Source organism: Dermochelys coriacea, chromosome 9 (genome assembly GCF_009764565.3).
Source record: "Dermochelys coriacea isolate rDerCor1 chromosome 9, rDerCor1.pri.v4, whole genome shotgun sequence".
Taxonomy (NCBI): Eukaryota; Metazoa; Chordata; order Testudines; family Dermochelyidae; genus Dermochelys; species Dermochelys coriacea.
Genome location: NC_050076.1, coordinates 81,437,186 through 81,460,450, shown reverse-complemented (window position 1 = coordinate 81,460,450; position 23,265 = coordinate 81,437,186). Strand labels below are relative to the sequence as shown.

At 44.4% G+C, this 23,265-nt stretch overlaps 1 protein-coding gene across 1 annotated transcript in view; it reads left to right on the top strand.

Annotated features, from left to right (window-relative positions):
• The first annotated feature begins 8,808 nt into the window (after positions 1 to 8,808).
• The window catches only part of MSN (moesin), a 75,122-nt gene continuing 60,665 nt past the window's right edge, over positions 8,809 to 23,265 (top strand). Inside the window, exon 1 of the mRNA XM_038416027.2 lies at positions 8,809 to 8,980. Coding sequence (XP_038271955.1) covers positions 8,969 to 8,980 — 12 coding nt within the window. The 5' untranslated portion in view covers positions 8,809 to 8,968. The remainder of the gene's footprint in view (positions 8,981 to 23,265) is intronic.

Sequence of the window (23,265 nt, the reverse complement as noted above, 5' to 3'; positions counted from 1 at the left end):
TATGTTTGCTGGCATTCAAACAACATCCATTCTTTATCTCTCTGTGTTATCCTCAGGAGAGTGATATCATTCATGGTCACCTGGTTGAAATAGGGTACTTTTCTTAAGGGGACATTCAGAGGTGCCCGTTCCTGCTGGGCTGTTTGCCTGTGGCTGAACAGAAATGTTACTCGCTGTTAGCCATGGGGAGGGATGAGAGGTGAGGGGTTAGCCACGCGGTGTGGGGAGGCAAAATGCAACCTTGTAACGAAAGCACATGTGCTATGTATGTAATGTTAACAGCAAGGTTTACCGTGAAAGAGTGAATCATAGAATATCAGGGTTGGAAGGGACCTCAGGAGGTCATCTAGTCCAACCCCTGCTCAAAGCCCAACTAAATCGTCCCAGCCAGGGCTTTGTCAAGCCTGACCTTAAAAACTGCTAAGGAAGAAGATTCCACCACCTCCCTAAGTAACGCATTCCAGTGTTTCACCACCCTCCTAGTGAAAAAGTTTTTCTTAATATCCAACCTAAACCTCCCCCACTGCAATTTGAGACCATTACTCCTTGTTCTGTCATCTGCTACCACTGAGAACAGTCGAGATCCATCCTCTTTGGAACCCCCTTTCAGCTATTTGAAAGCAGCTATCAAATCCCCCCTCATTCTTCTCTTCCGCAGACTAAACAATCTCAATTCCCTCAGCCTCTCCTCATAAGTCATGTGTTCCAGTCCCCTAATCATTTTTGTTGCCCTCCGCTGGACGTTTTCCAATTTTTCCACATCCTTCTTGTAATGTGGGGCCCCAAACTGAACACAGTACTCTAGATGAGGCCTCATCTAGAATGTAGAATGTAGAATAGAGGGGAACAATCACGTCCCTCGATCTGTTGGCAATGCCCCTCCTTATACAATGGCATTTTGGGTACTCATTGTTCTATAAAATTTGTCTTTTTAAATACCACTTTCCCTTTTTTTATTCTCCACCAGCTGCATGTGTTTCAAGGATCACAGGATCTTCTCCTTCCCAGAGGATAGTGAAGATTAGAAGGTGAAAAAAATGCACTCACGATGAAATGTTCTCTGACCTCATTCTGTCCTCCCACACTGACAGAATACAGATGAATGCATGGAGGCAGACAATGTCAGAGTGCAGGAAAGCACAAAATGACCGGGAGGAGAGCTGGCGGGCTGAAGAGAGTAAGTGGTAGGCAGAAGAGAGAGCTGAAACTGAAAGGTGGCAGCAGCGTGATGAGAGGAGGCAGGATTCACTGCTGAGGCTGCTGGAGGATCAAACTAATGTGCTCCAGCGTATGGTTGAGCTGCAGAAAAGGCAGCAGGAGCACAGACCACCACTACAGCCCCTGTGTAACCAACTGCCCTCCTCCTCAAGTTCCATAGCCTCCTCACCCAGACACCCAAGAATGCGGTGGGGGGGTGCTCTGGCCACCCAGTCACTCCACCCCAGAGGATTGCCCAAGCAACAGAAGGCTGCATTCAATAGTTTTAAAGTTTTAAACTTTTAAAATGCTGTGTGGCCTTGTTCTTCCGTCCTCCACCCCCCTCCCGGTGCTTCCCTCCTTCACCACCCCTCCCTGGCTACCTTGCAGTTATCCCCCTATTTGTGTGAAGAATTAATAAAGAATGCATGAATGTGAAGCAACAATGACTTTATTGCCTCTGCAAGCAGTGATTGAAGGGAGGAGGGGAGGGTGGTTAGCTTACAGGGAAGAAGAGTGAACCGGGGGGGGGGCTTCATCAAGGAGAAACAAACAGAACTTTCACACAATAGCCTGACCAGTCATGAAACTGGTTTTCAAAGCTTCTCTGATGTGCACCACGCCCTCCTGTGCTCTTCTAACCTCCCTGGTGTCTGGCTGCACGTAACCAGCGGCCAGGCAATTTGCCTCAACCTCTCACCCCGCCATAAACGTCTCCCCCTTACTCTCACAGTGATTGTGGAGTGTACAGCAAGCAGTAATAACAGTAAGAATATTGGTTTTGCTGAGGTCTAACCAAGTCAGTAAACTGCGCCAGCGCGCTTTTAAACATCCAAATGCACAGTCTACCACCATTCTGCACTTGCTCAACCTATAGTTGAACAGCTCCTGACTACTCTCCAGACTGCCTATGTATGGCTTCATAAGCCATGGCATTAAAGGGTAGGCTGGGTCCCCAAGGATAAGTATAGGCATTTCAACATCCCCAATGGTTATTTTCTGGTCTGGGAATAAAGTCTCTTCCTGCAGCTTTTGAAACAGACCAGAGTTCCTGAAGATGCGAGCGTCATGTACCTTTTCCGGCCATCCCACATTGATGTTGGTGAAACATCCCTTGTGATCCACCAGTGCTTGCAGCACTATTGAAAAGTACCCCTTGTGGTTTATGTACTCGCTGGCTTGGTGCTCCGGTGCCAAGATAGGGATATGGGTTCTGTCTATGGCCCCACCACAGTTAGGGAATCGCATTGCAGCAAAGCCATCCACTATGACCTGCACATTTCCCAGGGTCACTACCCTTGATATCAGCAGATCTTTGATTGCGTTGGCTACTTGCATCACAGCAGCCCCCACAGTAGATTTGCCTACTCCAAATTGATTCCTGACTGACCAGTAGCTGTCTGGTGTTGCAAGCTTCCACAGGGCTATTGCCACTCGCTTTTCAACTGTGAGGGCTGCTCGCATTTGGTATTCTTGCACCTCAGGGCAGGGGAAAGCAAGTCACAAAGTTCCATGAAAGTGCCCTTACGCATGCGAAAGTTTCGCAGCCACTGGGAATCATCCCAGACCTGCAACGCTATGCGGTCCCACCAGTCTGTGCTTGTTTCCCGAGCCCAGAATCGGCATTCCAACACATGAACCTGCCCCATTAGCACCATGATGCCCACATTGCCAGGGCCCATGCTTTGAGAGAAGTCTGTGTCCATGTCCTCATCACTCTCATCACTGTGCTGACATCACCTACTTGCTCGGTTTTGCTTTGCCCGGTTCTGGTGCTGCATGTATTGCTGGATAATGCGCATGGTGTTTAATGTGCTCCTAATTGCCAAAGTGATCTGAGCGGGCTCCATGCTTGCCATGGTCTGGCGTCTGCACAGAAAAAAGGCGTGGAACAATTGTCTGCCTTTGCTCTGACGGAGGGAGGGGCGACTGATGACATGATTCACAGGGTTGGCTTACAGGGAATTAAAATCAACAAAGGGGGTGGCTTTACATCAAGGAGAAACAAGAACAACTGTCACACAGAATGGCTCCCTCAAGGATTGAACTCAACCCCCTGGGTTTAACAGGCCAATGCTCAACCCAATGCTCAACTCACTGAGCTATCCCTCCCCCCGCTATTTTAGTCAGGACTGAATCTCCATTAAACTTTTCAAGGTGCCCCCGACAGACCTCACTGAAACAATTGTCAGCCATTGATTTCACGGAGGGAGGGGGGAGAAAATGAATACAAAACAAATCTGGTGTATTTCTTGTTTTGATCCACTCCAGCTATCTTTTACATCTTTGGCTGGCAGCAGACGGTGCAGTAGGACTGCTAGCCATCCTCATCTCCTGGCTGCTCGGCAGAAGATGGTGCAATAAGACTGCTGGCAGGACTAAAGAGAATGACCTGGTCAAGTCACTCCTATTTTAGTCCCTGTGCCCATGTCTGCCCAGGCACTCCTGACCGATCTTACCAAGGCGGCCAGCAACACCTCGAACATGATGATGATGGTTATCAGGCCTATTGCACCATCTGCTGCCACACGGCAATGGGCTGCTGCTGTGTAGCAATGCAGTACCGCGTCTGCCAGCACCCAGGAGACATACGGTGACAGTGAGCTGAGTGGGCTCCATGCTTGCCGTGGTATGGTGTCTGCACAGGTAACTCAAGAAAAAAGGCGTGAAATGATTGTCTGCTGTTGCTTTCACAGAGGGAGGGAGGGCCTGATGACATGTACCCAGAACCACCCACAACAATGTTTTTGCCCCATTAGGCATTGGGATCTCAACCCAGAATTCCAATGGGCGGCGGAGACTGCGGGAACTGTGGGATAGCTACTCACAGTGCAACACTCCCGAAGTCAACGCTAGCCTTGGTACTGTGGAAGCACTCCGCCGAGTTAATGCACTTAATGCACTTAGAGCATTTTGTGTGGACACACACAATCGACTATATAAAAGAGATTTCTAAAAAAACAACTTCTATAAATTCGACTTAATTTTGTAGTGTAGACATACCCTTTGTTGCCTATTAGTTTTTGGCTAGTCCACTTCTCATTTTGTAGTTGGATATGGATTTACACCACCTTGATTTATTCTAGCACCAAAAAACAACAAATATGTTGTCAAGGAGTCAATTAAGGGAGAAGAACCACTGAACCTAGGACTCAATTGATTTATTGGGGCTACAAATGAAGAAAACAGCTGCCTCGGCCTTAGTGTGAGGCTTGTAAACCCTATCACAGGGACCTTTGAGAATCCGAACCCTAGATCCCATTGCTTCTAGGACTAATATTTAAGTGCCTGAAAATGGGATACCGCTTTCTCAGCCACACAGCAGGCTATGAAAGAATTTTGTAAATCAAAGTCTGACTCTGTAATACCTTCCGTAGATGAATAGTGTGTTGACTTTGATGGTTGCCGAATGGGCCCCTACATCTGATGCTTTTAAGACTTAGGGTATATCTTCACTAGGCTGTGTAGTTGCGGCACCAGCACTGGGAGAGAGGTCTCCCAGCATTGTAAAAAAACCCACCTCCATGAGGGGAGTAGCTACCAGCGCTGGGAGTGCGGCTCCCAGCGCTGGTGCACCGTCTACACTGCCACTTTACAGCGCTGAAACTTGCAGTGCTCAGGGGGTGTGTTTTCACACCCCTGATTAAGAAAGTTGCAGCGCTGTAAAATGGCAGTGTAGACAAGTACACTACACAGTTTTACACTGAAATGCTCCTCCCACTGATGTAATTTCCCAGCTATGCCAAGATAATAAAACCACCTAAAAAAATGTTGATTGAGGATGCCTTAATCCTGCAAATTACATGTGCTTAAATGTTCTGTACCCTACACTACTTTCACATCCTCTCCATGTGCCTATACACGCCCCCCAATTTTGATTCCATTATCCTCTGATGTTGTATTCTCATTTTTTAAATTATTAAAATATACTTTGAAAAATATTATTCTATAAAACTCAGTAAGGCATTTTTAAACAGAAAAAAAAACGTTTTTAAAAGAATTGCAGGTACAGGGGAAACTTCGGTAAACTTTAGTGGCTTAAATGTCAATCACCAAAATGAGAGCTTTGGCCTGCTCCAGCCTTCTTGGATTTCATGCAATTGTGCTGATCATTTGTGAACTAGCCTGCAGGATGTTTAAAAACTCACAAATTTTGTTCAGGTAGAATATTGTATCAGGACATGATACAATTTGTCAGTAAGATTTACACTTAAAAGGGAGCTTGATCAATGGGGAAAACTCATGCTTCATGACTTCATATTAGCATTTGTAATCAGACATGGTAACATCTGCAATGTGATGTTTTATGGGCCTCAAAAGTTATTTCAGGCTCCCTCAAGATCACACTAAGTAGACTTGTTGGACATGGGATTACCCTGCAGCGACACAGAGGCCCATTGGTGTAAGTAACTCTTGTGAGGCCTGACATACTCACTCCACCAAACACACAATCTGTATCTAAAAGGTGTAATGTAAAATATCATATAGAAACTGGTAACAGGCTAGTCCTGAAAATCATTACATAGTGTATGTAAGGGGGTGCATACGAAGAGTTATAGATATATGCTACAAATGTGTTCTTAAAATGTATTTGGTAAATAGTATCCTAACCATGCCTATTCCAGACAAAGGAATGTGGCTCCATATGCTTGAAAATGTCTCTGGTGTAAATTAGGCAAGGCGTGACCAAAGATAAAGAAGAGAACATTTACTTGCAAGGTAAAAAAAAAAGCCATTAAGAGAGCAAGTGGGGAAAGATAAATACCTAATCTCAGTGGAGGATGGAGCCTGCCCCCTGAGTAATCTTCATGCTTCTTGAAGCAGGGTCAATTAACTTTGGGAAGCCAGTGCGGTGTCTGCACAAGGAAACAGAAACTTGGGGCTAGGCTACACTGGCAACGCTAAAGTGCTGCTGCAGCAGTGCTTTAACATGCCTTGTGCAGTCGCGGTGCAGGGCTCTAAAAAAACCACCTCCACAAGGGGCATAGCTCCAGCACTGGGAGTGCGGCTCCCAGTGCTGGTGCACTGTCGACACTGGCGCTTTACAGCGCTGCAACTTGCTGCGCTCAGGGGGGTGTTTTTCACACACCTGAGCGGGAAAGTTGCAGCGCTGTAAATTGCCAGTGTAGACAAGCCTTTGGTCTGCACTTACTTTTCAAAGAATACATTTCAAAGGCTGACTCGGCTATAAAGACAGGAAGTCTGACTCTCCAGTGAGTCAGCAATTAAATCAACTGATTGTATACAATATTACTGTATTACCAAAGTGTATCAAGTAAGGTCTTCTATAGAAGCCTCTGACCCACTGGTGATTTATGTCTTTGTGAAATACACTATCCAAGGAATTATGGATACTTACTGACATTATGCTTTTAAAGTCTGTGATCAAACACAGAAAGAAACAGGTTTTCTCTCAGACAGGAGGGAAGGCAGCTAGCTACCTGTCTCCAGTATAATGTAAGCAGTGTGGAATCAAAACAATGGAAGCCCCATTTACATACGAATCAGCAGGGGATGGGAAGTCCATAGGATGGGAAGAACAGCAGGAAGCCTCCCTGGCTCTTGAAACAAAGACAGTACTTTAGGGTGACAAAAGGGGGGCAAAAGACATTTGAGTTATCTATCACTTGGGGGACTAATGGAGCCAGAGCTCTTGAAATCACAGAATTTTGGATCCTTCAGCTAAGAGGGCTACAGTCCCTGGGAACTGAGTTTAATGAGAAACCTGGTTAGGCAAAGATTGTACCCTGCTGAAATAAAGTTTTAGTCCGAGTAGTATATTTTTAGTTTTTGTTTGCTTGCAACCTTTTCTGTCTTTATTCCTTATACTTGATATCGCTTGATTCTATGTTTTATTGTTAAATAAACTTAGATATCTGGTTAAGTTTTATTCAGTATTCAAAGTACATTCACCTGCAAAAAAAACCCAGCACACCTGTCCAATTTTTTTTTGAATATTAACATTTGATAATGTTTATGTCTGGTCTGTTAAATATGTTTATATAGAGACTTCACTCAAGTTAATAAAATCATTAGAAGCAACATATTATAAGTTGTTATGATGCTCGCTCTTTAATGCCTTGTTAAATAGAAAGATCTGATGATTATATTCCTACATAATGTCTCTTTAAACAAAAGCTAACTGTTGTAATGTTTGTTTGGTTTCTCACATTTATATGGCAAGGATTTGTAAACTTGTTAAAGCTTCCTAAATAAATAAATATTAAAACAAAGGTTCAATTAGAATTGATTCAGTTCTCTAGTGTAGGCAAGGCAAGACTGGGGAAAGTAGGGAAGGAGAGATGGAGGAATGTGTATGGAAAACAGAGATGTGGGGCTTTAATGAAGGAAGGAGAGATTCAGGAAACTTGTGGGGGGAATGGGACATCAAAGGGTTTTAGTGAGGGTATGCCGAGGAGATTTATGGGGAGGATGAACACAGACTGAAGGCCTTCTGTCATTGGAAAGGAGGTTGGAAGGATGTGTGTGGGGAGGGATGCAATAAGGGGATATGGTGTTAGGATAGAAGCACTTGAAGGGATTAAGATGAAATGGGTAGACATTTAGGGAGAGCTGGGGGATGGGGATCTACAAGGAAAGGATGCAGATCCAAAGAAGGGGTCACTCAGGAGATGTGATGAAATATGAGACTGGGGAACACTGGAGTGTGTGTGGGAGATGTGGGGGCAGGGGGACACAGTGAAGAGATGTAGGAGTGGGGAACATATGGGGTCACAGGAAGGACTGGGACAGATGGACACACAGGGGTGTGGGGGTCACACAGAGAGGACCGGGGTGGAGGGACATGCAAGGATGTGGGGGCAGTCAAGAAGGGATTGGGGCTGAGGGACACGCTGGGGTGTGGGGGGCAGATGGGGACTGGCGCAGGGGAACCCGTGGAGGTGTGGGGCACAGAGGGGGGATTGGGGGCAGGGGGACATGAGGGTTTTGTGGCAGATGGGGGACTGGGGCAGGGGAACACACATGGGTGTGGGAGTAACAGGGAGGATGGGCAGAGGGACATGCACGGATGTGGGGGCAGATGGGGACTGGGGCTGAGGGACACGCAGGGGTGTGGGGATAGGAGTGGGATTGGGGCAGACAGAGTCACGGAGACTTGCAGGGGTGTGGGGGCAGAAGGGGGATTGGGGGCAGGGGGACACATGAGGGTGTTGGGGGCAGAAGGGGGGTGGGGCAGAGGGACAGGGTGTGGGAGCATACGGGGATTGGGGCAGGTGGACACAGGGGGTGTGGGGGCAGAAGGTGGATTGGGGGCAGGGGAACACGCTAGGGTTTTGGGGGGACACGGAGCTTGCGGCAGGGGGACACGCAAGAGTGTGGGGGCAGAAGGGGGATTGGGGCAGGGGACGTGGGGCACGGTTGGGGGGCGAGGAGACGGGGATCAGGCAGCGGTTCATGGAGGGATTTGGGGAGCAGGCGGCAGCCGAGGGGATCGGGGAGGGCCAGGGAGACACACACACGGCTTGTGGGGTGCTGGGGGGCCGCGGGCTGCCTGTCCGGGCCGGCCGCGGGGCGCAGGCAGCGCCAGCCGGGGGAGGCAGCCAGGGGCGGGGGCTCGGCAGCTCCAGCCCAGAATAAAGGCGGGCGGCGGGGCCGCAGCTCCGGGGTGGGGTTTGCGTCGCCGCGGGAGAGGCAGACGAGTCCCGTTAGCAGGAAGCGCGGAGCCCGCAGCAGCAGCAGCAGCAGCAGCAGCAGCCGGAGCGGAGGAGCCGAGAGCGCCGTGCCCAGCCCAGCCCAGCCCGCCGGGAAGATGCCTAAGACGGTGGGTGCCCCCGGGCGCTGGGCTCGCCCCGCCGGGCTGGGGAGGGGGCTCGCAGCTGCTGGGGGGGCGGCGAACGGAAGCAGCCGTCTCCGCTCTGCCCCTGCGGGCCGCTCCCTCTGCAGCCCTTCCCCGCGGGGCTCTGGCGGGCGCCCGGGGCCAGGGCGGGGGGGGGCGCTGCGTGGGCGGGGCTGGGGGCTCGGGAGGGGGAGCGGAGACGGGTCTCCTGGGGGGGGTGCAGGGCAGGCCCCACCCCTTTCCTCCCCCCCCCCCTTGCCGAGCCCTGCCTCCCCGGCCGGGTTAGGCTCGGCATTTCCCTTCTCGCTGCGGGGATTTCACCACCGCTGGCCCGTATGGGGGGGGGGGGGTTAAAGCAACTCGCCCTCTTCAGTTAAACTTCGGGGGGGGGGGTCCTCTGGGCCCGATGCACTGTCTGCAACCGGGGCTGGGGGGGTGGGGGGGGGAAAGGTGTGGCCGAAATCTTGTAGCCGTGGCTGCTGCCCTGCCCCGCCCCGCCCCGTCCCGGGATTGATTCCGGGCCGAACTCGCTGGCCAGCCGCTTAGCGGGACCGGCGGCCGGGCCGAGCTTCTGGGTCTCCCGTGCAGGATCCCATTCCTGGGCGGGAGGGGCTCCTCTGAGGCGGGGACACGAGCTGAAACGTGGGTAGGGCTGTGGGAAGCCCCGGTGGAGCATGTGCGGGTTCCTGCCGGGTGGGTTCATTTGCTATCCAACCCCTGCCCGCCAAACTCGGGGAGCACAAGAGTGGTTAAAAGGGTTAATTGGAGGGGGAGTAAATGCCCCCATTTCCCCCCCCCCGGGGGGGGTTTGTCGTGCTACTCAGACTTCCCAGAACAGCGGGGGGAGGGGAGGGAGCGCCTGCCATGTAAATGAAGGAGGAGTGAATCTTCAGAAGAGCTGCGCTGTGTTGGCCCAGCTTCCATTGGATGAGCTGCGAACTGTGAGATGACTGTCAATGGGGGGGGGGGGGGGTGGAAATCGGCCCTGAGACTTGCTTCTGGCTTCCCTGGGTGGAGGTGGCTGGCTGACTAATTGCGCAGTTGTGCAATTCTCATCCTGAAACTAAGCATTCATTCTTTTTACACTGTGTTCTCTTTTCTGAATCAGACTTTTTTTCCCCTCCTATCTGCCTCCACCATTGACGGGGCCTTATTCAGTCTGCACAAGTTTACAAGCCTTTCTATGCTGCGGGGGTCATCTTATGAGTGTATATTTTCCTGAGTACAAATGTACTGACCTCTTTAAAATCGAAGTATGGAAAGTTAAAAATGCATATAGGAGGTACTCTCATAACTCCCAGTATGGCTACATCTCAGCCACAAAGAACATAGGGGTTGGTGTCTTTAACTCCTAATTAAAGTCTCTGTTTGACTGAGTTGCTAGGGAGCCTTGTCCCAACTTGATTCAAAAGTATTTCTTGGCTACAGAGAACCAAGTGCTTGAGAAAGTTTTGTCAAGTCCATACTTGACTCCCTTTCTTTTTGTAGTAGGAGTTTAATGATGAATAAGAAGGATGAGTTTTTTTTTTCCATTTTTAATTTCTCTTGCTTGGTCTCAGAATTGGTACTAATTTTCCATTATTGGAAAATGGAAGGGCCAAACTTGTGGGTCTGAAGATTTTCCTGTAGTTAAAACTTTGTCCAGTTAATCTACAAACTACAGTTAAAAAAACCAACAGCCCTTTTTTAAGCATAGGAAAACATGCCAAGTACCTGTATCTAATGAAACTACTCTGAACTTTTGAAGATAATGTGACTTGGGTTGAAGTACTTTTATCATACTGCAGGAGTTCTTGATGGGTATGGTTACCCTGCAAACAAGCTGTATCCAGATTTATGTGCCATGTTGTAATAAAGTGCCTGTTGCAATTTCAGAATCTCTCACTCCCTAGATTGAGTTCATATGTTCAATCTGTTGCTTTCCCCTCTTTGCCCGGGGGCTTGGTTCTATTTTCAGAGCAATTCAAATAGATGCAGATATGAAACTCCAAGCACTTCATTGTAGTATGTTATATCTGCTGTATGTTATAACTTCAGATGCTAAAGCAGATTTAGAAGCGCGCTGTTTAAACATGCACCTAGCTACTACCAAAGTGCAGAACTGTGGGCTCATTGGAACGAGGCAATAGCAAGTAGCCAGCTTCCCTCCTGTTTCCTGGCCTGTCTGTTATAATTGCAGACCTAAAATAAAATGGCACTTCATCCTGCCCTGCAGAGAAATTGTAGTTCAAGCATTTTCAAGCTGAGGCTCACAGGAAATGAAGGCAAATCTATGTAACCACTTCTCTTGATGAAAGTAGTACACTACTAGTAGTCATTCTTAATTTTTTTTATACAAAATGGCTGAAATTCAAAGAGTAAAATATGAGCTACTCTCTTCCTTCAAATCCTGGTCAAACATGGGTGAAACCTCCTAAGTAGTTAGACATAGCTGTAGTATGAGTCCCATCACAAAAATAAATCCATCGTGGAGGAGCCAGTTGGAGCAAATGTTTAAGTGAACACTTCTGGCAGGGCAGGAAAAAGTTGATAGAATTTCACCAGACTATCAGAAAATGTGCCAGTGTGGTCACTGTTTGGTCTAAGCAGCAAAAACTATTACAGTTTTTTTTAAGCATCTACCGGCCAGGCTAAAATTTAACAGAGCTAGATAGAAATCACTCTTCCTTCAGCCATTCCATCACTTTTCAGACTTGGCCAAGTGGCATAAAACTTTGGTGCACCATTAATAGAAAGGAAAGCTCCACTCTGTTAACCCTTGAGCTAGTGCTACCTGTGACCTTTGAGATGTACATAGGCTCTTTGTCAAGCAGTCAGCACATTTTAGATTAAGGGAGGGAAATGGCTCCCAAGGGCTGGTCCCAAGAAGATTTGTTAAGGGGCATGGGTGGGGGGGGGGGGGGCGGGCGGCGCATTGGTGTTTATACAGGATATGTAGAAAGTCCATTGTGAAAATGTCTGCTAATCCTGCCAGACTCTTTCTTGGGGAAAACTGCATGTGGCTTCACAGCTGAATTTAGAGAACTATCTTAAACAGGTGTTGCTTTTAACTTTGTTTCACTCTGGCTCACCATTGTTCCTTGTTCTGAAAGATCTGCATGATGTATGCAGTTAAGGATTACATGAAAGAGTAGGCTATATACTTTGTTTCCACATATTAGAAGGAGATGGTTGACTGTTTAAAGGCTTTCCCCAAGTCATCCTAAGCACTGAAGTCTCTTCCCCTTTGTTTGAGCCTTGAGTGCTTATTGGCCAAGAGTGGGAGCTGGTCTCGCTGTGAGTGGCTAGTGCTCCTGTCTTTCACCCTAACCATTTCATGCTTAGTAGAGCTGAACACTACACTGTGTTCCAGAACCTAATTGAGGTGAGTGAGCTGTCACTGAAAGCTGGTTCCAAACCTCATTTAATAACTTAGCTATTTAAAAAAAAAAAAAGCTTGCCTGTGGGGTAAGGACTGCTTCATAGTTAATATTTTCTTGTGTTTCTATTAAATGGGGACATAGAGTTAGACTTACTGTCATTTTTTTCCATTTACAAGTGAAGGTCAAATAAACTAGCTCTGATTTACTTTCAGTGGATTACTAGGTCCAGTGTGACCAATAAAAGCATCAGTCCCACATGAAATATTTTTACCTTTGGATGTTTGATTCTGTCTTACCCTGTAAATACAGTTTGGCCACTTAAAAGTTGTTGCTCATCATCACTGTGCCTTAAACAGCTCAGTTCTTAATCACTCTACAGCCTCATTTACACCATAGGGAAATGGGATTGGCCAGAACTGGCCTTTCACAGAGCAGTGGCTTTTGTAGACTAGGCCAAAACATCTTATAAGCAAGGCCTGGGCTAGTGCTCATCTGCTTTTTATGTTAGCAGCACTTAAATGTTGCTGGCTGTTAGATGGCGTCTCTAGAGTATTGGCCCTTTAGCGCTCTCTAACCGAAAAGTCCATGCAAAGAAAATCTAATTGGAGAAACATGGAAGCTTTTTAATAATAAAAAAAAAAAACGGGGGGAACATTTTCACCACTCTACTGATTTGTCAGTTTAAGACTTTTTTTTTTTTTTCCCCTGAAGAGAGTAATGTTGTGGTCTTTGGTTCACTATTCTGTATTCCTACTAATCCAGTATAACAAAACTGCTACTTAAGTTCCTTATAATGGCCTGTGTTCCTTTTTTGGTTTAAACTGGTGGTCCTTGACTTATCACTCTTATCCTTGTGGCTTCTTCCCTTGCTATTCTCCAATATTGTATATACTTTGTTTTCTCTTGCTGCCTCCTTTCCAAACAATACTCACCAAGTTTCTCTAACATTCTTTGAATCACTGAATTTTCTTGCTCTAGGACAATCATTCAAATCTTAATGATACAGTAACTGCATACAGTGTTATACATGTGCTGACTTACTTTATACAGCTACAGAATTTACTCTAAGACTTGACTTTGGGGGTCCAGTGAGACGCAACCATATGAAATGCCTGTCGAATTATAATGGGCAAATTCTCTGCACCACCAGAGAACTGGATTCAAATCCTGATATGTTGCCAAGGAACATTCAAGGCATCCCAAATATCTTGTCTTCTGTCTTAACTAATAGAGAACAAAAGTGTTTCCATTCTGAGGCTCCTTATAGGACTTGGAAATCTTGTCTAACTTGAAAAGATACTGTCTAAGCATTGATCTAGCATAGCTGCCTGAATGACTAGCTTGTTATGCAAACTCAAGTTGCAATCTGTTGGCTGCAGAGCAGAGAGACAATCTGAGAGGGACTAAAATGAAAAGGTTGCACTGAGAGCCTCCAAAGAACTTCCTTTTCAGGGAAATCTATTGGGTTACCTGAGGCATCTGGGAATTTCAAATGCTTCCTCATTTCTGTACTTCAAACTGTATTGGGTTATGACTGGCTACATCAAAACAACATATTCAGGTATGGTACCATACCAGTATAGAATTAATTTGTTTTGGTAGAGTAACAAACTCCTGTGGCAGACAGAATTGTTTTCTGGCTTACTGAAAATTCCCTTCTCCCTTCCTGTCCCATTGCATCTCTTCCATCAAAATGACCAACATTGATTATCTGGAAATAGTGGTGTATTAAGAAATTTGTTGTATTTTAGAATTTTTAAATGGGGCTAAAATCAAACACTCTGACTAAAATGTCTCAATTAATGAGACTTTATTACCCAAAACCCCTGTAATACTTGTGATGGGCAAAAGAAGTGGAAGGTAAATGGTCAAATGACAAAAGGGCTGATTATTTTGCAGATCAGCAATCTCTGAAATGTTAATCACTTTGGAACAGCAGTTATCATGGTTTCTTGGTGCTGCAGGAATATTTGCATTCTGTATTGTATCTCTTATATAATGTGCAGTTACACCTATGCACAGTGGAGTGAGCTGAATGGACTGGAAACAGTATTCCATAGAGCAGGAGTACTTATGGCACCTTAGACTAACAAATTTATTGCAGCATAAGCTTTCATGGGCTACAGCCCACTTTGTCAGATCCATAGAATGGAAGACACACACATGTTGGAAGTTGCCATACAAACTGAGAGAGGCTAATTAGCTAACTAAGATTTTCTGGACTGGGGGTGGCCAACCTGAGCTTGAGACGGAGCCAGAATTTACCAATTACATTGCCAAAGAGCCACAGTCATAAGTCAGCAGCCTGCCATCAGCTTCTCCCAGTGCCTCCCACTCACTGGCAGCTCTGCCAATCAGCACCTCCGCCTCTTCCCCGCATCTCCTGATCACTGTTTCATGGTGTGCAGGAGCCTCTGGGGGGTGGGGAGCAAAGGCATGGCAGGCTCAGAAGAGGGGATGGGAAGGGTTGGAGTGGGGGCAGGGCCTATGGCAGAGTCGGGTTGAGCAGTGAGCACCCCCAGCACATTGGAAAATTGGCACCTGTAGCTCCAGCCCTGGAGTCGGTGCATATACAAGGAGCTGCATATTAACTTCTGAAAAGCCGTGTGTGGCTCCAGAGCCACAGGTTGGCCACCCCTGTTCTGGACTCTGGCATTTAAATAATACATGGGGTTACAAAATCCATTTGACTGGTAAAATAACATTGATTTGCTTAAGTTTTGGTGCATTTTTTCTACACACAAGCCAGTGGCAGGGCAAGTTTCCCTTACAACCTCAGCCTCTGCCTGAGTGCTTAAACATTGTTTTTTTTGTTTTTGTTTTAGAATGATCTGTCTGGTTGTGGGAGTGCGAATTCTTGGTTGAGACTAACAAAAGGGGGACTACTTAATGTGTTTTTTTTCTCTTTAGTAGTGGGCTAGCCTAGTACCATCAGATGACTTGGAAAAATCATCTTTAAAACAAAATCCTGTGTCTCCTCTTTGGCAGGCTGGGATTAGAAGAGGAGGGAGTAGTAGAATTCTAAGAGCTTTCTTCTAAATCCCCAAAAGTCTGAAACTGAATAAATTGGTTTGGGGTTTTTGTGGCAAATCCAATCCCCAAAATGACCAAACCAATTAAAGTTACATTTTGCTGCACATCTAACTTCCCTACAGCATTTTGTCCTTATGCTAGCCAAAAGGGTTCCCTTTTCAGAAGGGGGAGTATCTGGCTGGCCATGTCATGTGGAGAACCTCAGTGCAAAAGAAGAATTTTAGGCCTGACCCTTCTGGGTAGTGACCAAAAGTTATCACTAACATCTCTTCGTAGCTGATTTTTGAAATACATTCATGGTCTTTGTTCACTTCTTGGTCAAGTTTCCACCTGGCAAATCACCACTATAACTGATCCTCTTAGCCTCCATAGAAGTGGCAAAAAATTGAACAGCCAGAGCCTGAACCCCCCTTCCCCCCCCGCACTTCTGGACTTTGGCTACCACAGAGACTATTCTAGGTTCTCTAAGAAAATAATAGCTAGATCAGTGTTGAAGCATACTTAAAAAGGCACATGGCTATGCTTTCACAGCTGCTATTCATACCATAATTCTGTGGAGAAACAGAACACTTAATTCCCCAGGATTGCTAATCCAGCACCTCTCTCAAACACCAGAGTATCTTTTGCAATTGAATTGCAGGCAATTCCTTCCTTGGAGCAGCAGGGGTTGAAGTGCTTTCTCTGTCATGCTGACTGTTTCCTCTTCATATGTGTCTGATTAATCCCCTCTGAAGGTAAAGAACAGTCTGGTTTAAAAAAAAATAAAAAAAAAAATCCCTGCTTAAAATGACTTAATAAGGACTCCTTTTTGACAGGAAATGGCACAGCTGCCTCAAGAGGAAGCTCTCCGTTTCAGTTATCTCATGTATAATGTTGTGAAGCAAAATCTTGCTGCGCAGCTCGGCATAGCTCACTTAGCCCTGTGCAACTAGCAGGAAGTACAGCTAGTTAGCCAAAACTTTCTAAAGTAAAGGAGGGACTCCTTATTAGCCTGTTGTGACTTATTTTTAAAACTGCTTTTTCATCATGAGCTGATGGGATCTGAGCGTCTCTGCTCTCAACTGACTGACATTCTTCTCTGAGATTTGATGTCTGAGAGGTGCCTTCTGGCTCCACTCCAGCTTCTGAAGGAAGCTGATGACTAAGGCTTCCTCTGAACGTCATCTCCTAGTCCCTTTCCTGGTTTGGTACCACTCAAACGGCCTTATTTGGCTGACTTTTTTTTTTTTTTTTCTTTCTCTGTGCAGGGCAAGGGCCTCCCTGATTTTTACACAATAAAGCTGCTATTTGAGTTTAATCATAGCACTGAAGGTTACAGTGCGGCCTGCTTGGAGAATGGCTCCAAGATTCTCTCAACTCTGTGGGGATGTCTACACAGCTACTAATGCTCTTGGCTGGCCTGTGCCAGTTGACTTAGGCTCGGGGGTGTGGGGCTGTTTCATTGCTGTATAGACTTCCGAGCATGGGCTGGAGCCCAAGCACCTGGATTTTCCTGCCTTGCAGGGTCCTAGAGCCTGAGCTCCAGTCTGAACCCAGAAGTCTACTCAGCAGTGGAACAGTCCCACAGCCAGAGTTGACACCTATGGCTGGCCCATGCCAATCTAGTTGCTATGTAGACATATCCTGTACATTACCTAAGGCTCTCTCTCCTTGCCTCCAAGAAGTACCTCATTCACATGCTTGCTTTTAATGTGGTGTGCCAAACTCTTCAGGGGGCCTCTGTAGCAGTGTTAGTGCACACACAAAAAACCCCACAAAACCCCCCACCCAGGAATAATTCATGCCAATTTAGTGGCTTGCTTTTTCCTAAGGGATGTGTTAGAACAACAGAAGACCTGTGGATTAGATCTACTAAATGACCTATTAATGGCTTGTATTAATTTTTACAGTGAACTAGTACTTCTAAAGCAACCTGAGGTTTAAGCTTGATGCTTGGTTTTTTTTTTTTTTATTGTGAGTTGTTTCACAAAAGCACTTCTGTGGCTTATACCTTATTGAAAACTGACTTCAACTGTAGAATTGCTGAATGGTCTGGGGTGTATAAAGCTGATTCTCTTTTTGCTATAATACTTAAGGTATCTTCCACCTCCACTGCCAAATATTTGTAGAAAATAGGTCATTGACAGGCTTGGTGATAATAAAACCATAGCTCTAGAGAGGAGGAGGAAGAGAATCGGCTGCAACTGTTCTGAATTTTAGTAACTGAAATTAAGCAAGGGTTTTTAGGCTTTGAAACTCCCCCTTCTGCCCCCCCCCCATGTGTAGCTGTAACATCTTGTGGAGGAGATCCAACGTATGCTGTCTTACTGTCCAGCCATAGGATACTTTAGTCTGTCTTCGCCTAGATACCTCTATTACCCACAAATTTGGGTGTCATAATGGCCATCCTGGTTTGGTCTTTTAAACTTCAAGGTACAAGCTGACTAAATACCAATCTGGATCTTTTGAGGACAATGGGATGACTCCTGCAGGTATCTGCAGACCTAAATTACAGCCACACACCCAAAATTGTACTAGTTGTCATACAAACCTGTAAGAAAACAATCACTGTCCTGAGAAGCTTACTTTGTAGGACAAAAAGAAAAGGAGTACTTGTGGCACCTTAGAGACTAACAAATTTATTTGAGCATAAGCTTTCGTGAGCTACAGCTCACTTCATCGGCTGCTGTAGCTCACAAGCTTATGCTCAAATAAATTTGTTAGTCTCTAAGGTGCCACAAGTACTCCTTTTCTTTTTGTGAATACAGACTAACACAGCTGCTACTCTGAAACCTGTCATTTTGTAGGACAAGTGTCTGAAGGGTGGGGAAGGGAGTGTCTGGCAGTATCCAGCTGCTTCTTCCACTAGCCGTTAGTAATTGGGTAATTTAAGAGGAGCAATTTGAATGGAGAAGTAAGTTGCTGTGCAGATCAGTGAGGAGTTGTGGGGAAAGAAAGCATGAAGACTGTTGGGGAGGGTGGAAGAGGAGAAACAAGGCATCAAAACTGGCATCACTGGAACAGAGGTACAATGTGCTAAGAGACCTGGGTTTAACTTCAGTAATGCAGTATCCTGTGAATCCCACAAAATACAGACAGGACTATAAATTTGGTAAATGACACAGACCCTTTGCTTGTTGCAGACCCTTAGTAAGCAACAATTTGGAATATCTCATTGAGATCCTATGCATACTTTAGTGAAAGCTCTTAATTCTGTTCCAAAAACAAACTAAATTATTCCCTGAAGCTATGAGACATGTCTCTTGTCTGACTCTGAACATCACTAACCCAACCTCTCTTATCCTCCCTCTTGCTTTACCCCTATGAATCACTGCTCTCTTTCCTCTGAATAGGAAGGTCTCGTTAATTTGAGGAAATTATTCAATATAGGAAAAATCTAGTGGTGAGTATAGTCTCATCAGTCATGTATCAGTTTTAAAGAAACTTTATGGTTTCATGTGGCATAATAATAATGCATGAAAAGCTGTGCCAAATTCATCTCAATATAACTTTTTTTACACAAAGAATGAATTTGGTCCCTTAATTTTATTGTCTGTTCTAGGGCTTGTCAATTTGCTCATGTAGACCAGCAGAACTATAGCATAATAATTATGCTACCTATATAGGTAGCAACACCGACAAGAATTTAGATTAACCCAATGATGATGCTTGGCATGGCAATTGGAGCAATTCCAGAATCTGCCCTTTTAAAATTATATAAATATGTTTTAGGTCTGTCTGGAGCAGGCTGGAAAATGGAAGCTGCAAAAATTCACAAAGTATTTTCATCTCTCCATTTTTCTCTACTAAATCTTGACACAGATTTTTCTGCACCCAGCATGTAAATGACAGTCATTAGTATTGTAAAAGTCTGCAGTCCAGTCTTTTGCCTGGGTATACTTTCACAACAGGAAAATTCCTCTACTTAATATCCTTGTATCTCACACTGGGGGGTGTGTGGATTTTAAAAATTATTAATAAAGTGGTATTAGAGGTACTTAAAGAATCTATAGTGAAACTAGACAAACTTCAGTGCACTTCTAGAAAGTTCCTGCAGTTTTCCTTTAAATTCAAGTAAAACTTATCTGTGTTCAGGATGCTTTGACTACTTAGAGGTTCAGGAAAAGTGCAGATCAATGAGCTCTTAAGTTAAACTACTATGTCCTATAATGCAAGCACTCTTTTTTTTTTTTTTTTTACATTCAATCTGTGTGCAATATCCAGATGAGTTTTGACTCTGGTCTCTGAAGGAAATAGATAACTGGCTTATCAGATACAGTTTAGCACAGCCCTCATTAAGCTCTTCTTGCTGAGACAGAGCTGCTGGTGAACACACCTCATGAAAACAAAATTTAAGCAACTGTCCAATTGAGTGTTAATCGAAAGGATAGATGCAGAATACAGTACTTTGTAGAGATAAAACTTACTATCAAAGTCTTAATTTTATCAGGGGGGTTCATAATACAATGATGGGGCATTTAAAATGTGTAAGTAACTTTGACATGAAAAATACTGTTACTGAATGAACAGTTCATCAGTTTAACTACAAAATAGATCCTTCAAGGATTACTTTAAATACATTTTAACAAAGTGGGTATTATACCAGTTGGTAAGGTATCAGATGTATTTCAGTGATCAAGATCAGGTTAATGGAATATTCAATTTTATTGCAATAATCTGCAGCTATTGGAAAAACAAATAACAGTGTAAGAAATTGTCTCAACTGTTTTCTGTAATTTTGTCAATTGTTGGGGGGGGGGGGGGAATCTTGATTATAAGATTGTAGTTAGCATGTAGAAAAGACTCTGTTTATCCTACCTGGCTATCTTGCACTAGCACAGACCTTTTACTATTTTGCATTACAAAGTCAGCCATGGGTTGTTAAAGTTTCTGATGGATTTAAAAAAAAAAACAAAACATTTTGGTGAATCTTCTATTCTAACAGTTCTATTTAATAGCTCTTAATTCCCTCCATGTTGCAGTACTCCAAAGAGGTTTAGTCCAGCTTCATCAAGAAAATAGATTAAAAAAGCAGTCTGGACTGACTTTACATTGAGATGAATTCTGCAGAGCTTGGATTTGTAAAACTGTTCATATGGCAACAGTAAGTTACCTATTGAGACAGTAAGGCTCACTGGTTGTGCAGATAGGTGTTCACTTAAAAGAAAAATTGCATCAAGATCACTATTTGCTAGCTGCAGTTTAAGGACTCACTTCACACTTACTGTGTTTTATAAATGTCTGCTGTAGCAGTTGTAAGGATTTGAGAACCAGGGCATTAAATCTGGTGTTTCCCTTTCAGAGCCATTTTTGACTACAGCACATGTGACTGGATTTCCACTAAGGCAGTGGTGCCCAACCTTGTTACACAGGAAGGTCACACAAACCTAAGCACAACCTTGTGTGGGCCAAACAGATTCCACATATTTTAATAAGATTTAAAGTCACCTGTATTGATTTATATTCATTTCAACTTGTTTCATATGTATTAGGCTGTTTATGTACAGCAGTGTCTGTTTACAATTGTGTAAACTAAAATGATGTAAACATGATGACAAAAAAACTAATGAATCTGTGATTAGTATATGGTGTTGAAGCAGGCTCTGGCTCTTATCAAATGCTCTGGTGGGCCACAGATGGGGGGGCACTCCTGCACTAAGGGATCAGCAAGTTTGAGGCTGGGTGGGCAGTATTATGTAACATGTTTCCAAAATGGATTGGGTGAGGTGAGAGGAAATGATTAGATTTCTGCACATTATGAGTCTTATAGCTTCTGAAGATATGATGTGTAATTGATTAGATTTTTATCAACCCTGTAATTGGAACATAGCTTAATCCAATAGCTTTGCTGTGTGTCCTGAAGGACTCATGACCCTCCTGATGAGCTTCACAGGGCTGGTAAAATAATGCCCAAACTAATTCCCTAATATAGTCGCCAAAAGCAGTGAAATGGGTCTGTTTGTAGGATAACTGTCGTCTAGTCAGGGAGAAGAAGCTTTTATTGTATGTTAAGTGATCACAAATCAATAGTTAGTGAACAGTTTGCAAACAGGATGAAACTTGTTTACATAAACTATTCAGTGAATACTTATAAATAACATTCCTAGTAATCTGGCTCAATGCATGAACAGAAAAGATGAATAGTCATTTGTGACTATAACTTGATCAGCTTTGCTTGTTTTAGATTAAAGTATTGGCCTTTAAGACTGCTCCACAAAAGATGTTGTCAAAGGTCTGGCATCCCATTAAAACTGGAAAATGATAGAAATTATCCTGCAGTCCTGCAAATCTGAATGTCTCGTATCAATTTGAGGGTTGTGCAGACTTGCTTGTGGAGGCTGATTGTGAACTGTAAATATTCTTACCTGTTAAGGCCAGTTCAGTACTCTAGGTTTATCTTGCAGCTGTTAATTCCATCAGGCAAACTCTTGATGAGCAGGGAGTAATATTTTTTTATCAGTTATGATGGTATCGGTAATATGAAAAACCTGAACTTATTTTCTAAGAAGTATGGAGATTTACAAACAAGTATCCTTTTTAAGCTGAAGCATGCTGTCATGTGGCCCATATGCCTTACAATGTGCTGTCAGTTTTGGATGTTCATCTTTTAAAACCTCTTTAAAAGCGTATTGCTTAACTTTTCAGTGAGCTGTTCAAGAACATAAAACTGGGAGTTCTGTATTTCAACCTGTAATTCTTGAATTGGTGTCTGTGAAAGTCTTCATGGCATCTGTCTGGTTTGTCGTTTGGTGTAGTACCAGTTGCTGTGGTGCGAGTGTCTACAGTAGTACGCTGGTAACTTTTCTACAGTTACTGCAGCTAAGTAATTCTAAAAAAGGGAAAGATTGTAATGCCTTATACACCTCACTGTCTCTTATGGCTTGGCACTAAACCTTTGGCACTTCACTTGTACTTGAGATAACATCCTCAAGCAAGTCCTATCAGAAATAGTGCATCAATTTGCATGCCCCCATGTCATCCAGAGGATTGGATTAGGATTTTTCATAACCCTCTTAGGAAAAAGTTCCTTTTTTTCTTTAGCTCTATAACATGTGTGCTAAAGTGCCTGTCCTGAGCTACAAGTGCCTCTCCCATAACATAAAAATATAACTAGACAAATGACCAAATGCTGTTCACCCCAAAATTGTAGCATAATCAACCAAAGAGGAGGTGACATACTAACAAACTCCACTCCTTACTCAGACCCCAAAACTTTCTTTACACTGGAAATGGTTGAGATACTCCACATTTTTTTGAATATGGCAAATAACTGACCAATGCTAAATCACTAAGATGGGGAAATTTGACACACAATCCTTGCAATGTTTCAAACTCTCCCCTATCTGTGTGGGTCACTTTGGCTTTAACAAACGTAATGTGTGTAGCCTTCTGAATTAGTGCTATATTTTGCTCTTTGTATGGGTGTTAACCAAGCATAGCTTATTCTGTCAATAAGGACCAGTGCATCTTGTTCAGGGGCAACCTGTAGCTACTGGTCTCAGCTCTGTGTTGGTGGTCTCCTTACACCTACAGTGAAACAAGTTGAATGTTTTCTGTATGACTTAAACATTCCGGTGTGGAGTTCTTAAATTTAATTGCACAATGATAAACTAGCTTCACTAGTCATGAGCATAACCACTCAGCAAGTAGGTTTGACTTACAAATGGAGAGTGTTTTTTACTCCTTCTCTTAAGAGCTGCATTTTGCTTCTGTACATAAAAATAAGTGTGAAAGGTGGTCTTCATTCTAGCTGAAATATTTCCTTTTTCTGAAAGGGATGACACATACTCAAGTGGCCACACTCTGCCAAACAGGAAGCTTGTGCCAGCGACCATGAACAAAGTAAACTTGGTGCTGTGCACCTGTGCAACCCCTTCTCCCAATACCCCTAAACTG